The sequence below is a fragment of the Phyllostomus discolor genome, chromosome 6 (genome assembly GCF_004126475.2).
Source record: "Phyllostomus discolor isolate MPI-MPIP mPhyDis1 chromosome 6, mPhyDis1.pri.v3, whole genome shotgun sequence".
Taxonomy (NCBI): domain Eukaryota; kingdom Metazoa; phylum Chordata; class Mammalia; order Chiroptera; family Phyllostomidae; genus Phyllostomus; species Phyllostomus discolor.
Window position 1 is genome coordinate 84569650 of NC_040908.2, and position 15280 is coordinate 84584929.

Genomic DNA, 15280 nt, shown 5'->3' on the forward strand with positions numbered 1-15280 from the left:
AGCCCAGCCCGGAAACTACCCTCTGTCCCTCACTTTACAGCAGCAACCCTGCTGCCATGCTCGGATTCAGTGAGCCAGGATGGCATTCCGAGAGAGGACTGCAAGGAATGCAGAAATAAGCAGACGCAGTGACGTAGGGACATGGCTCATCCTGAGCAGGGTAGGTGCTCTCTGAGCCCCACCACAGGGGGTGTGATGCAGAGTGACCCTCTCCAGCCGGGCAATCAGAGAAGGCTTCATGGATGGGGGTAGGCACGTTGGATCTTGAGGAGTATAATAGACAGCACTGTGGCTGTTACATCTAACTTACTGAAATTGAACACTTATGTCTTTGGGTGCACAAGCCACATTTCAAGTGCTCAACAGTGCATGGACCTGGTGGCTATCCTTTTGAACAGGTATAGATAGAGAAGGTTTCCATCCTCCCAGAAAGTTCTGTTGGACAGGCTGGTCTGGAACAACTTCTAGGTTGAGTTTGGGTGCCTTCAACTAACACGAGGGGGAAAGGGTGAGGAGCAGGTGAATGCCTAGCTGGGACACATTGAATTTAAAAGGTCGATAGGACCTCCGAGTGGAAAAGCACAGTAGGAAATTGAGGAGTTCCTATCTTCAACCCCAATCTCCCCTAAACAGGGTTTGAAATTTAACTAGACACCTTTTTTGTGGAATTTCCAGGGCCTCACTACAATCCAATTCTAAACACCCCTAGAGATAGCTAGAAGAGAGCTGTTAAAATGGAGTCCAAGGCAGGTGCTGAGTGTGCCTGCAAAGGGTGGCTTTAAAGGTGTAGGAAGGTGCTAGTAGGCAGTGAAGGGCTGTGTTGGCCAGAACTGACCTAAAACCCTACCTCAGTTTCTCTTGGAGAAAGGAAACAGAGAAAGCTGGGGTCTTAGGATCTCAGCCTGGACCCTGGGATCTTCAGAGCTGAAATGAGTCCTAAAGCTACTCTTGTCCAAGTCCCCACGGGGTCCCTGCCATTCATAGGGCAATAGGTGCCAAAGGATCGCCTCACTTCTCTAACTCCTTTCTTCAAGGTCTTCCTCTGTGGTTCACTCCTGCCCATTCCCAGGGATTGACCTGGGCTCACCTGGCCATGAATATGGGGCCCACATCCCTTCTCTGGTTCATTCCCAACCCTAGACTTGGAGCCAGACCAGACCTCAGGGTGCAAGAAGCAAACAGCACTGTGCCCCTCATCTTCCCTCTTCCAATCCAACATGTTCTAGGAAAGACAGAACTGCCAGCAATATTTTTAAGTGTAAGTCTAGCTTAAGGTTTAGTGTCAGGGAGACAAGAAGAATGTGCCAGGTGTTTCGAAAGGAGGAGGAGGATGGGCAGTCTGCTGAATGCCCTGCTCCCCCCAGTCCTCAGGACTTACTACTCATGCAACCAGGAGAGAAAAAGGCCACCATCCTGGGCTGCTGGCCAGTGACTGTCTTCCTGCATACACTAAAGAATGGCACAGAGAGAAACTATGGGACGCCCCCTGGTGGATGTTCTCAGCCCTAGCTGCTCTTCTGCTAACGAGGATGCTATCCTGGAGATTCTGGTTTAACTGGTTAAGGGTCGCACCAGGTATTTAATAAGCCCCTCTACCCTCACCACTGAACACACACACACACACACACACACACACACACACCCTCACCCAGAAGATTCTAATTTGCAGGCTTGATTTATAAGCACAACCCAGCTCAGTGCTGTTCCTAAGGGTCTCTGGTGGCCATAGGCTGCAGCGTAATGGGGTGAAGTGTCCAAGCCCATGAGGCTGGCGCTACAATCTGGAGACCACAGGATGGGGGACACAATGCGGCCTGCTCTGCCAAAAGTGGTTCATGAAATTGGCGTGTACGTGGGGATGACAGGTTTCCTCTGCTTTGTCTCTCCCATCCCACTTTGATATGAGGCTGCCAACAAATAGCCCTGAACCCAGCCCAGGAGGGTGGCACACAAAGGTGGGCTTGCTGACTGGCCGGGGGTTGGACCTGAACATTAGCTGGGGCAGATTTCTTTTCTCTGATAATTACAAAACATCCTTGAGTTGGAGGGCTGCTCCCACAGCTTGGAAAAGTAGAGGAGGAGAGGACCCCTAGGCTACCTGGCCTGCCCCCACACACAGCCCCACTCCACCCTCTCCCAGTAGCTGTGGGCCCTGACAGCTCAGCCAGGGAGCAGGTACCAGCTGGCTGCTGAGCCAGGGCTCAGTCACACAAGGCTAGTGTGGGCAGCCCCAACCCTGTCTTGACCTGCCCCATAACCAGCAGGACAGACGGGCCAGGCCAGCTGATGGGTGGCCAGGGTGTGGTCACAGGACAGAGCTCTAGGCTGCTGCTGGCAGGGCGCTCCACATGGAGCCCAGGAAACCTCTTCCTTGCCATCACTGCCCTTCCTACTGCCCGCATCTGCCCCCTGCGTGAGCTCACACACACACATGCCCCGTGCTAACACCACTGGCTCCTATATACAACCTTGCTCCACATGCCAATCTATCCCTAAAGGGGGGCTCAAATCCAGTTTTATTAACTCTGGGGTTTGGACTTAGACATATAACTGGGCACAGCAAAGGGTGGGTCAGGGAGACCAGGGACTGCACATCCAACACAGGATCACCCGTGGGCAGTGGGAGCACCACCTTCCTTCCCCTCCAAGAGACAGTGTGGGAGGCCCAGGCTCTGGGACCAGGGCTACCAGGAAGGTGCGGTCACTGCAGCAACAGGGGACTGGCTGGGGCTTTAAACGATAAGCAGACTTTCCTGTGAACTTTTAGCTCCTGCCCCTTGCGCAAAGCATGGGTGCCTGGTGCTCCGGGCCCCACCCTGGAAGGGATCGGCTCACACAGACCTGAGCTGGGAGGAAGCACTCCTGTCTCCTCTGTGCCTCCATTTGTCTTCAGCAATGGTTCCAAGGATGCAAAGGGTCCTATGAGCCCAGAGTGACTGGCAAAGGTGGCAGAAGTCTTGGGAATGAAAAAGGAATTCACTTTGGGGCCTTGAGTTCAGGTACAGGAGGAGGAGGCCAGGTGTCTGCGGGAGATGTGCCAGGACAGGCTGTTGAAAGACCTCTCCAAGACAGGGCTTTTCCCCAGCTACAGGCTCAGTGTGCTTCTCCTTGTCCCTCCCCCACCTAGGGGACCAGGTTCCTGTTTCTTCTTGAGGGCAAAGGGGCAGATGGCAAGTACAGGGAAGACCCTGCCAGGAGCCCAGCTTTACCTCCCACAACTGCTTTTCCTCATGGTAGGGAGACCCCAGGTCATCTACACTTCTGTTTGGTCTCCAGGCTCAGCACTGCCCAGAACAGCCAGTGAGGGTTCCTTGCCCTCTAGAAAGGCAATAATGCTCTGCCTTTGGCTCTGGAGGGCCAGCTGCAAGGGTGTGCAGCCCTCTGCATTCTGGATGTCCAGCTGGGCACCAGCTTTGACCAGCACTTTGAGGATGGCCACGTTGCCCTTCAGGGCAGCCAGGTGGACGGGTGTCCAGCCCACTTTGTTGCAGGCATGGACATCTGCATGGTGCTCCAGGAGGTTGATGACGCTCAGGAAGGAACCCCTCTGGACCGCCAGGTGGAGGGGTGTCCAACCTGACTGCTCGGCAGCATTGGGGTCAGCTCCACATTGCAGCAGCGCTGCCACTACTGCCTCCTCCCTGTGGCAGGCAGCCAGATGCAGGGGTGTCCAGTTCATGCCACCGGGAGCCCCTAAGTCTGCATGGCTCTCAGCCAGCAAGTGGATGATCTCCAGGTGGCCCTTATAGGCTGCTAGATGCAGGGGTGTCCAGCCCTGCTGGGTTGGCAGCTCCAGGCTGGCCCCATACCTAAGTAGCATCTTGCATATAAGGTATCTGCCCCTAGCGGCCGCAGTGTGCAGTGGACTATAGCCATTCTGGTCAAGGGCATCGGGGGTTGCGCCAGTCTTCAACAGGTGTTGGATGGCCCTCACTTTGCCTCGCTCCACTGCCAGGTGCAGTGGTGTCCTCAGGTTTCTCTGCTGAGCATCTAATTTGGCCCCCTGCCCTGTCAGCAGCTTGACCAGGCCGACGTGGCCAAAGTAGGCAGCCAGGTGGAGAGGGGTCTTTCCCTCAGCCTCACTCAAGTTGAGGTCAGCTTGGCGGGAGACCAGAAGTCGTGCCACATTCTCAAAGTTGTTCTGAGCAGCCAGGTGGAATGGGGTCCACCCCTCATGCTCCTGCACATCCACACAGGCCCCATGATCCAGGAGCAGGCGGGCGGTTCGGTCATCCCCGTTCTGAGCTGCAAAGTGCAATGGGGCCCAGCCATCCTCATCTGCCAGGTTGGGGTCGGCACCATGCTCCAGGAGCAGAGCGCAGAGATCAGGCTGCTGGTCCTGGGCGGCAATGAGGAGGGGCGTGTAGCCACAGGCTGTTTGACAGTCCACGTCAACCTCATGGGCCAGCAGCAGCCTTACCTGCTCCACGCTGCCCCGTGCCACCAGGAAATGGAGGGGCGTGACCTTGTTCTCACAGATGCACAGCTCCTCATTGCTGGCCACAAGACTTTCACTGTCCAAGAGCTGCAGAACCCGTTTCAAGTGGTCTCCTGAGTCTGCTGAGAGAGAGAGGGGGTTGAAAAAAGACCTCTGGCCTGTCCAGAGGTCATCTCAGCCATCCCCCTGCCTCCTGGAAGTACCATCCAAGAACAGAAACCATAGCAGGGTCTTTCCTGCTTATCACAGATCCCTGTGCAGGACTCCCTGTCCGAGAGATCTGACTCTGACAGCTCTCCCCTTATAAACGAGACAGAAAGAGGCCTTAGTGCAAGTCTGATCCCCACCCCTCAGCATCATATGACCTAGTCAACCCTCTGACTCTTTGAGCCCCACATCCTGATCCTTAAAGGGGACACAAATAATGCCCACCTCGTACTACCATTGTGAGGACAAATTATGCAGGTGAGAACTTTCAGAGGAATGTTTGGCACAAATAAATGCAAGTTGAAAATAAATTTGTGGGGCTCTATGATCTGAACTCCTGAGGCCATTAGGACTTGCCTTCCTCCTGCTCTGCCCAGTGGTATATTAGAATTAAAAGCAACAACTTCTTTAAAAAAATTACTGTCAGACCAACATCCCCCGGAGATTCTGATTTAATTAGTTTAGAGTGGCCAAGACATGAGTTTGCTTTTTTCATTCTCTAGTTCCTAGGCCAGGGAAGCTGGAGAAAGGGTATGGTTGGATTCTATTTTCTCCTCCACCATGAATTCTCTTCGAGCTGTGGCACTCTGGACTCACCACTGTCGGTTAGCTCCTGGCTGACCTCCTCACTGACCTGGGGAGGGAGAACCAGAAGACATAAGGTGGATCAGCAGGGCAGTTCTGGTCCATGCCATCTTCCACTCCTCCCCTCTCTCCAGTGCTCTCCGCCACTGTTAGGACTCACGTCCACCCTGTCCTAGGAGACCCCCTCCTACGCCATTCCTACCAACAGCTATGTCTAGAGGAAAACCCTGAGCACCCTGCCTGAAAGGGGTGGCCTGGGCCTTGACTTCCCCTTGGGCTGTATGGAAAGCAGGGTGGCTGTCTGGGCTCAGCCAGGAGCCCCCCACTAATCATGCAGGTCCCCGTGTTAGGGAATGGACAGGAGAACAGAGTGATGGTGTTGGTGCCCATGGTGGGAAAGCCTGGGAGAGCCAAGGGCTCCCTCTGAAGAACTGGGCTCTGCTTCACTTCACACATTTGAGGGAAGCTGAGTCTTTCTCAGGGGCTGAGCCACGGCCACTACCAGCCCTTGGAGAGCCTTTGTACAACTTAGGAAACGGTGTCCCCAGGGGGGCTGCTTGGCTTGGCCTGCAGAGTGTGGGCTGTGTCCCCACTTCCCCCTCAGCTGCATGGCCTTGTGAAGGCCACTCTGATTCATGCACTCAGTGCCACCACCTGCCGGAGACCATACCCAGCCCACTACACTCACCTCCCAGGACCGGCGGAGAGATGGTTTGCAGGACACCTTCCTGGCCAGGGCCTCACTCTCGGGGTCTGCCACAGGACTCTGGAGCAGGGAGAGCAGCATGTCGGTCTCAACTGTGATGTCTGCTCCACAAAGGAGAGAGGGGAAAAGAAGCAACATGCAGACTAGCAGTCCCTTCCCCATCTGGGAGACCCTACATTTCCTGTGTCCCCCCATTCCTGGGCACACACACATCCACACACGGGCACCAGGAGGCAGAAAAGATGGGCCCTAGCCTTGGCTCCACAGGGCCACCTTTGGCAAGTCACTGGCCCTCTGAGGGTCAGTCCTTTTCCATAAGAAGAGGAGAAGGACCAGGTGCTCTCTGAAATGCACACGCTCACACTGATGTGCATGTTTTCATAGTTCCTAAGGACTGGGTAACTTCAAGGTCTGCCCGTGCTGGTGACCGAACTGGGAGCATCTCACATGTGAGCACTCAGCAGCACCAGAGCCAGGCCCAGCTGCCTTAGGGCAACAAGGGCTGCTCCTCGCCTCCCACAGAGGTGCACATCAACTCCCAGCACAGCCCCCTGCTGACGGTCCCCACCCCCTGCCACCCTCCCAGCTCTGAGGCCCAGGTTCTGCCCCCATGCCCTGCAGGCCTCTCTCTGCAGAGCCCTCAGGAGTGGTCTGAGGCTTCCACCATCTCCTCTCCTGGCCCCCTCACACCCCAGCCTCACCCCACTGCCCAGTCCCCCAGCAGGTCAGGCTGGATGAGAACCTGGAAAGCAGGGCCTCTTCTTGGGGTCCTGGTCCCAACAGCACCTCATCAGGTCCACCATCTGCTGGGCCTCCCCTGGCCACTCGTCGGAGACAAAGTGTAGGGAGGGCCTCAGGCCTGCAGCCACTCGGACGATGATGTTCATCATGTTGAGGCCTGTGAGAGAAGGGCCAGCTGTGCAAGTTGGGGCGGCTGGGCAGGAGGCTGGGCAGGAGGTGGGGCTCTGGAGGGCCCCGTGGGGTGGTGCAGCCAGCAGAGCCTCCACAAATGCATGGAGAGTGAATAGATTGCAGGCCACTTTAGGTTCTAAGTCTCTGGTCCAGCTCCAGCCACCTCCCAAGCCAAGATCAGACATAACCCCAACCTATAGACCTTTGCTGTCCAAAGACAGCAGGGCTGGCCAACAGGCCTCGCTACAAACTTGACTTTCAACCTTGTTACTTGAATTATCCCAGTCTCCTGACTGTGTATATACCTGGCACGCCAGGCAGCAGGGGTGGGAGTGGGTGATGCAGGAAAGATCACGTTGAAAGCAGAGGAACTACAGCCAGAAAGATGGCAGGCCCATGGCTGATGTTTGCCCTGCCTTTTACTGTAAGATGAGAAAGAGAGAAAGTAGGCAGAGGAAGGAAGGAGGGTGCAGATGTGAACCTCTGACGAGAAGATAGTTCTGACAACACAAGCCTGCCACTGGTTTGTATTGGGGGGAACCCTCAGCCCCCCACAACCCCTTCTAGGACCCCATCGGAAGGGACCACTGCCATCTGCTACCTGAATATGGTTTCTTCTGAGTGAGTATCTCCCAGATGACAATCCCGAAGCTGCAGACGGGGGAAAGTACTGCTTGAGCGGCCCGGGCCAGGGGGCCCCACGGACCACAAAGCCCCAGGCAAATCCTCTCCGACCAGTCCCTCTCACATTCCCCCTCCCACGTATGCAGGGAGGGCCAGACCCCAACCCTGTCCTGCCCGCCCTTTGGGCCACGGGGTCAGGCAGGGTGGTTGACAACAAGCTACTTCCTGTGTATGGAGCTGGAGCCCAGCTTCCTTCTCACCTGTACACATCGTATTTGGGCCCTGGGGCCTTGTTACTCTCCAGAAACATCTCAGGGGGGATGTAGCTGAGGGTGCCCCGCAGAGCTGACCTCTCAATGTACTGCATCCGGGTTGACTGTTCCATCCACTTGGATAAGCCGAAGTCTGAGATCTGGGAGGAAGCCAGAGGTGGGGACAGGGGGAACAGTCTTGCCTCCAGAAAACGGCCTTGGTTTCTCACCCCATTTCCAGTGCAGCGTGGTGATTAAGGACATGAGCTGTTTCCTAGCTCTGCCACATAATACCTGGATGGTCTTGGACAAGTTACTTATCTCTTCAGAGCCTCGGTTTCCTCATCTATAAAACTGAACTAGTATGAGTACTTAACTAACAGTGCTATTATGAACATTAAATGAACAAATATGCAAAAAACACTTGGGGAAATGCCTGACACATAGTAAGTACTTGATAGGTGCTGCATTCATCCAGAGGGGCTATGGATAAAGTTGCTGTCTTTGGTGAGCGTCTGTGCATCCACCTCCACAGGCCCTGAAGCATTTATACTGTGAATATTTGTCCCTCTTTGCTCCTCCCATTGATTCATTCATACACCAACTGCTGATTCAGTGAGTGGCAACCAAGCTGGGTACTGAGGACCAGACAGAAGATAGAAAAGATGAGAACCATCACACCCATCACTGTCCTAAGTGGTTATTCAGAAATGGTGTATAGTCCCTAATAAAACAGTTTCACATGTGATTATATACTTACAGGTAGGGTTAACAGTATGAAGAGACAGAGGTACAATAAGGGTATACAACGGGGGCCGGTGGGGTCGATCAGGGAAAATCTGCCTGAGGAGGTGATTTTTAAGCTGAGAGCCGAAAGATGAGTAGTCCTTCGCTAGATAAAGAGAGGAGTGGAGGAGCACCATTCCTGACAGTGGGAACAGAATGTGCAGAAGTCCTGGAGCAGAACACGAGTGTGGCATGTTTTAGGAACAGACAAAAATGGTCACCGTGGCTCTTTATAGGGCCAACTCATTTACACACGTCCTCACTGAAGCACAGAATGAGAAGGACAGAGGTTCTTCTACACACATGAGAAACGGAAGACCAAGGCCCAAAGAGGCTTATTGCAGGCATCCTGACACGCTGCTTCATGTGCCAAGTTTCACTGCTCATCTACCTCTGTTTTAGCTGTGATTTTTGCCTTCAGTATCTGACCATGAAGGAAGCTACTCAAACCTCCTGACAGGCCATTCAGACAGGTAGATAATCCTGCTTACTTGGAGGAGACTCCAAAGTAAAAGGGGAGCAGGGGTTGACCAGGGCCCTTACCTTGACATGCATGTGGCTGTCCAGGAGGATATTGCCTGGCTTGAGGTCAAGGTGGAGCAGAGGTGGCTTAATGCTGTGGAGGAAGTTCATAGCCAGGCTGGTCTCATGGATGATGCGGAATTTGAGCTGCCAGCAGAGGCTGTGGGTGGGCAGCATCTTCTCCAGGGAGCCATTGGCCATGAACTCCATCACAATGCCCAGGGGCTGCTTGCACACCCCATAGATGGACACAATGTGCTGAAACTTGATCTTCTCCATTTTGGTTGCTTCTTCAATGAGGCAATTCACATCAGAGCTATGGAGGGGGAGCAGTGAGAGATGGAAGGAGTGACCCATTAGTACAGGAACAACTAGCTGAACACACACACTAAACTTGATGCCAGGCTGTGCAGACCCAGAGAAGCCTCAGGAGCTTGTGAGTTCTAAGAGGAGGAAAGAGAGACAAGCAACAATGCCCAGTAAGATGCATGGATTAGGATCTAGATGGCTGGGAGGGGGGGGCGAAACAGGAAGTAAGGAGTTTACAAATTTAGGAGCAAGTTCATTCTAATAGAAATAGCCACAAAAAGCCTGTCATTTATTCTGGCTGCTTTTCTATATCTCCCCCAGTGTATTGCAAGCCCTGGAAGACCAATATTGTGCCTCCTGCCTCTGCTTTAAAATATTACTTATTGCCATTTTGACTATGAAAGCAATACACATACTTCATAGAAACTCTAAGGAATAGAGGAAGTTTTTTTTGTTAAGACTTTATTTTTAGAGAGGGTAGGGAGGGAGAAAGACAGAGAGAGAGAGAGAGAGAGAGAAAAACATCAATGTGTGGTTGCTGGGGGCCATGGCCTGCAACCTAGGCATGTGCCCTGACTGGGAATCCAACCTGCGATGCTTTGGTTCGCAGCCCGTGCTCAATCCACTGAGCTACGCCAGCCAGGGTGAAATAGAGGAAGTTATAAAGAAAAAAGAATTGTCGTAATCTAACCTTACAGAGTTGGCCTCTGTTAATAGTTCAGTATATTCTTTTGCAATACATTTCCAAGGTCTCTGTCCCCCTTTCTTCCTTCTTTTCACTCCTGCCTCCTCTCTCTCCCTTTCTGTCACACAGTGTGGGCTGGTCTGAGATCTGCTTTTCCCTGTGGTATAGCCCGAGCACTTTCCTACATTGTTACTGTACTAAAGCAAGAACTGTAATAGCCATATGGTATCCTGTTTATATGCTATAACCATTCCTCTAGCTACTCCCCACAGCACATTACCATGCACAGCATAATACACCTTTGTTGACACTAACAGAAGTAAAGACTTAAGGGAAGGCTTTAGAAAATAAGCATGTGCAAACCCTCTGGCTCTTTTCACTGAATGTATCCACAGAGCAGTAAAACATGCAAATAGTTACAGATTGTTTGGGGATGGTGGGATGAGGATTAGGGAGAAAGGACATTTAAAATAAAATGGCTACATAGAAAAATGAAATGAAATAAATAAATAAAATAAAATATAAAATATAAAATAAATAAAATAAAATAAAATAAAATAAAATAAAATAATCACAGTGTTTGCAAAGCTGTGTTGTCACCACAGTCATATGCTGCTGGGAACGTGCTCACACAGACTCCTTGGGAAGCCAGCCAGACCCTCCTGAACCCAGGAAAGCCAGCTGCTCTTCCTCAAGTCTGGGCAGGCTGGCTAGTCTAGGTTCTGTTCTTGTCTCTGCTTCTCTGCTGTTCCAGAGAGCTCCCCTCCACCTCTGCAATATATTTTTACTCATCTCCTTGCGTTCTTTTGAGGTCACAGGAACTGAGACGCCTGTCATGAAGTGGAAAGAAATCAAGGGAGCTGAGAGCACTTGGCCCTGATTTCAAACCCCAGTTTCACCACTTACTCTCTGCATGACCTTGAGCAGGTAAACTCTCTGCACCTCAGTTTCTTAACTGTGAGCTGGGACAACAGTGATGGCATGGTCCCCTTGACATCCAGACTTCCTGAATACACATGCCATGCCTGTTGTCTCGCTCTTCTCCTCCCCTCCCACCACCCTTTCATCTGCTTTCTGGTCTCAGTACTTCACAGAACAGCTGTTGCTGAAGTTACCAATGCCCCCAAGTTGTTCTAGCCTGTGAACGATCTTCAGTTCTTGGCTCACAGGTCAGATCTCTCATTCCTTTATGTCGAAACATTCACTGACCTCAGCCATGTGCCCACACTCTCTAGGATTTCTCCCTCTCCTTCTGGCCACTTCCTCTCGGTTCCTCTCGGTTCCTCTCGGTTCCTCTCAGTTCCCCTCGCAGGCTCCTGTCCTGTCACTTGGCCACGAGGCCCAGTCCCGAGCCCTTTCCCTTCATCCTCTCACTCTGTGCTCTGCTTCTAGGTGATGTGAGCCTCTCCAGTTAATGTGTCTAGAGGTGAACTCTTGATTCTTCCCTAAAACCTGCTCTTCCTCAGCCTTCCTCATTTCAGTGAGTGGGGTCTCCACCTCCCAGTCCTCAAAGGTCTTCACGTCATCCTGAACCCTCTCGTCCTGTCCTCTCCTTCCCACACGCTGTCCCTCAGCACATCCTGTCAGCTCTACCTTTAAAGTATAGTAAGAACCTGGCCATTTCTCACCACCTTTCCCACTGGCATCTTGGCCCAAGCCTCTTAAATGGCCTCTCTGCTTCTCTGCCTTCCCCTCCACCATCTACTCTCAACCCCGCAGCCCGCGTGATACTGTCCATATGCCAGTCAGAGCATGTCACTACTCCACTCAGAACCTCCCAGGGGCTCTCTTCTCAGCCACAGTAAAAGCCCAGGTTCTTCTAATGGCCTACAAAGTCCTCCGTGATCTGCCTCCAGACACAGCAACGTGATCTTAACTCCTGCTGATCACTCCCTGCCTCTGTTCTTGCCAAATCAGCCTCTTGCTGCTCCTCCACCGTGTCAAGTGTGTTCCCATCCCAGGACCTCTGCACTTGCTTTTTTGTCTCCCTGAGGGCCACATGGCTTGCTCTTTCCTTGCTTCAAATCTCCACTCGGAAATACCTAATTAGTAAGGTACCTAGTCTACATAAAATAGCAACCCTACTCCAACTCTGGCAATCCTCATCCCCCCATACACAGAAGGCCAACAAATTAATATTTCTAGATCAAATATGTTCTTAGAAGATTAAACAACTCAACTCTTCTTAGGTATTTTAATCAAGAAAATATCAGGTGGTTGTAAGTGCTATAGATAAAATTATTTATTTGTCTGTTTGTTTACTTATTTACTTATTTATCATCTTCCTCCATTAGATGAGAAACTCCGTGGAGGGAGAGATTTTGGTTTCTTCACTTGGTGCTTAAAACGAATGAATACTATCCATGCTCTAGCTCCAGTGACAAATAACAAACGAGTCACAAATTTTATGTCGTTAGCTCAGACCTTCACTCTGAAGTCTACTTGCAATTCTCAACATGTACAGCACTGAGCCCATGATCTTCCTCCTCACACCTGGGCCTCTTTTCATGTTTTGTTTGTTAACTGTCAACAAATATTTACTGAACATCAACTGTGTGCCCGGCACTGGAGCCACAGCGGTGGACAAAACAAACAGATTCTGCTCTCACAGAATAGACGTTCTAGTGGACCCCTGTTTTTCGGACAAGCCAGACATCGAGTTAGCTTTGACACTCCCTTCCTCATTGTGGCCCCCATAGCCAACCCCTCACCAAACTGAGTGGGTTTTACCTCCTAAATATTGCATGATCTATCCCTTTCACTCAATTGCCAACACGCCAGTCCGACTCTGAGAGTCTGAATGATGACAACAGTCTCCTAACTGGCGCAGCATCCATCTGCCCTCCCAACCCATTCTCCACACTGCGATTCTGATCGATTCCTCCATGTCACCACCACCCCTGGCCTGACTGCAAATCCTTCAGAGCTTTCCACTGCGCCCCTTCTCTCAACTCCAATCGCAACAGCCATTCCCACCTTTACTTAGTATTCCCCTCCTGCCACATGCCCTTTGCACATTCTGTTGCCTCTTCCTGGAGAGTTTTTTCCTCTTCACCTACTTAACTCATACCCATCCTTCGCATATCAGCTCAAGCATAACTTACTCAGGAAAGCCTTTTTCTGATTTCAGTCAAGCTCTATTAATAAGTTGTCACAGATCTGCATATCTCTCCTTTCTTGTAATACTTCTCACAGTAGCATATTTACATTCACATGTGAGTTAGCTGATCAATGTCTTTCTCCCCCCAGGCTGCAAGCTCCAGGAAAACAGGGCCATATCTGTTGCATCCATCATTATACTTCGGGGTCTAGCACAGCACCTGACATACAGTAGAAGGGCAATAAGCATCTGTCAAGTGGATGAATGAATGAGGAGCTGGAAGGAGGATCTGCTGAAAGAACACATGTAAAACTCCTAGTATAGTACTCGACACATAGCAGGTATTAATTACTGTTAAGTCCCTGAGCCCCTTCCACTCAGGGAGCTCCTGGGACATAGAAAGGAAAGTGGCAGAAGTTCCTGTCAGTGTCCAACAGGGTAGTCTTGTCAATGCCATCTGTCTCCTTTAGTTCTCTACCAAAAAGACACAAATCCTAGAATAATCTGTCTCTACTCCAAAGCAACAGGAGGAAGTTAAGGGAGGAAGTATGTGAGTCTGGGACTCTCTCACTTTGCCTTATTCTAGAAGCAGGTGGGAGTCTGGGAATTGGAGAAAGAACAAGCTTGAGTGTGTCGAAGCTGTGTCCTGGGAACTTGCATGGTGGACTCAGAGAACATGACAAAGAACATCTAAAATAGGATGCCAATAGGAGGTGCTCCCTCCCAGGCTCTCCAGTTGAAGGCCCAGGAGCCTTGGGAGAAAGACATGGTTTTTGCATTCAAATTTCACATCATGGCTGTCAAAGGAGCAAGCGCATGGCCAGCCAGGACCGGCAAATCTGGTGGGCATGAGACTGGAGTCTGTCTCTATGAAAAGACAGAGAGAGGTGGAAACAGTGGGTAAGAGGTGCTCGTGGTGAGAGTGGGGGAGGGGTCAGGGGCAAAAAGAAAGAAATTGCAACAGTCCAGGCTTGACCTCCCAGCAGGAACTACCTGAGAGTAGCAGGTGGCCTGGACAGGATCTCCATCCCCTCAGACCCCTCCCCCCTGCACTGCCTGGGCAGGGCCCCCTCAGATGGCCACGGAAAGGAGACGAGGTTCCCCACAGGTCACAGCATCACTGAGCCAAGTGCCACGGTCTCTCAACCAGCCCAGCCCTGCCTGCCCTGAGATTTTGGAGGGTGGATAGGAGGGTGGCAGAGAGCCACCAAGAGCAGTCCTCACTACCCTGACACCCAGAAGGAAGAAGGCACTAGAACGAAGGAGGCAGGACCAGTTTGGGAGGTCAGGTGAGACAAAGGCGTTCAGGAGGGTAGTTCCTGCTCACCTGTGACCTCTGTGGATTCCACAAACAGGTGTGGTGTGCCAAATGCATTTCAGTTACAGAAACAAAGACGCGCTGAGCCTGGGGAACTCAGGCCACGGGCAGAATTTAGAAACGCTGAGGGGCAGTCCTCAGCCTCAGCCCTGCGGGCCCCAACCTGGGGAGCTCTCGGCGCTCAATTTCTCCGCGGTGAGAGGGGAGGGGATGGAGGGCAGACAGACCTGGTGGCCTCTGGCAGAAGGCAGGGGGAGCACTTGATCGCGTACTCGGTCCGCCAACGCCTGTGCCGTGCCTGAAACACCTGGCTGAAGCCGCCGCTGGCCACCGGGCGCCAGTCGCCCTCGAAGTCGTCGCGGGTGAAGAGGGCGAGGCTGCCCAGACGCTGCTCTACACCCATGGCCATGGGGACGCGCGGCCCGCGGCCCCTCCAGGCCCGGCGCACCACCGAAGTGGCCAGAGCGGGAGGCTGCGAATGGGGAGGAGAGCCGGCCCCCCCTCCTTCCACACGAGGAGGAGCCGAGCCTGGGCTGTAAGGGCGGGGTGCTGCAAACCCAAACCTGAGCCCTGAGGCCCCAGGGACCTGGCCTGGGACCTGAGCATGTCCCTCCGAAGCAGCCCTAAGAGACCGCCTTCCAGCCCCCGCATCCTCCCTCAGTCTCAGCCTGTGATTTTCACCCCCTCTTTCACCCCTTGAGCTAGAGATGGTGCGGGGAGGGGAAGTTGTCCTGAAGTTGGAAGCAGGAGTCTGGCAAGAAGTTGGCCCTATTTAATTTAGACTCGGCTCTAAGGCAAGGTTGATTTATTTATTCATGTAGCTCATGTACTGAAAGT

The 15280-nt window shown here is 52.4% G+C and overlaps 1 protein-coding gene across 4 annotated transcripts; it reads right to left on the bottom strand.

Moving 5' to 3' along the window:
- Nucleotides 1-2493: 2493 nt before the first annotated feature.
- ANKK1 (ankyrin repeat and kinase domain containing 1) lies at nucleotides 2494-14928 on the bottom strand. 4 transcript variants are annotated; one of them, XM_036028546.1, is made up of 8 exons: nucleotides 14671-14928; nucleotides 9053-9347; nucleotides 7733-7884; nucleotides 7450-7499; nucleotides 6679-6834; nucleotides 5919-6037; nucleotides 5243-5279; nucleotides 2494-4560 (listed from the first exon to the last, which is right to left on the bottom strand). In XM_036028546.1, exons 1-8 carry the CDS (start codon nucleotides 14850-14852, stop codon nucleotides 3254-3256), a joined length of 2298 nt encoding a protein of 765 aa, XP_035884439.1. In that variant the 5' UTR covers nucleotides 14853-14928; the 3' UTR covers nucleotides 2494-3253. The 4 variants fall into 4 exon arrangements, with proteins under 4 accessions (XP_035884439.1, XP_035884436.1, XP_035884438.1 ...); XM_036028543.1 differs by having other exon boundaries at nucleotides 2494-4557; nucleotides 14671-14921; XM_036028545.1 differs by lacking the exon at nucleotides 14671-14928 and adding an exon at nucleotides 14453-14663.
- Nucleotides 14929-15280: the final 352 nt, after the last annotated feature.

Bases quoted from the DNA above. Each gene is read 5' to 3' on its own strand.
- ANKK1 (XM_036028546.1), bottom strand. From the start codon at position 14,852: ATGGCCATGGGTGTAGAGCAGCGTCTGGGCAGCCTCGCCCTCTTCACC. The intron at 6,038-6,678 runs GTTCTCATCCAG...TTTGTGGAGCAG, and splicing joins GAAGAGGCCCTGCTTTCCAG to ACATCACAGTTGAGACCGAC. The intron at 5,280-5,918 runs GTGAGTGTAGTG...CTCCCTCCCCAG, and splicing joins CTCTCCGCCGGTCCTGGGAG to GTCAGTGAGGAGGTCAGCCA.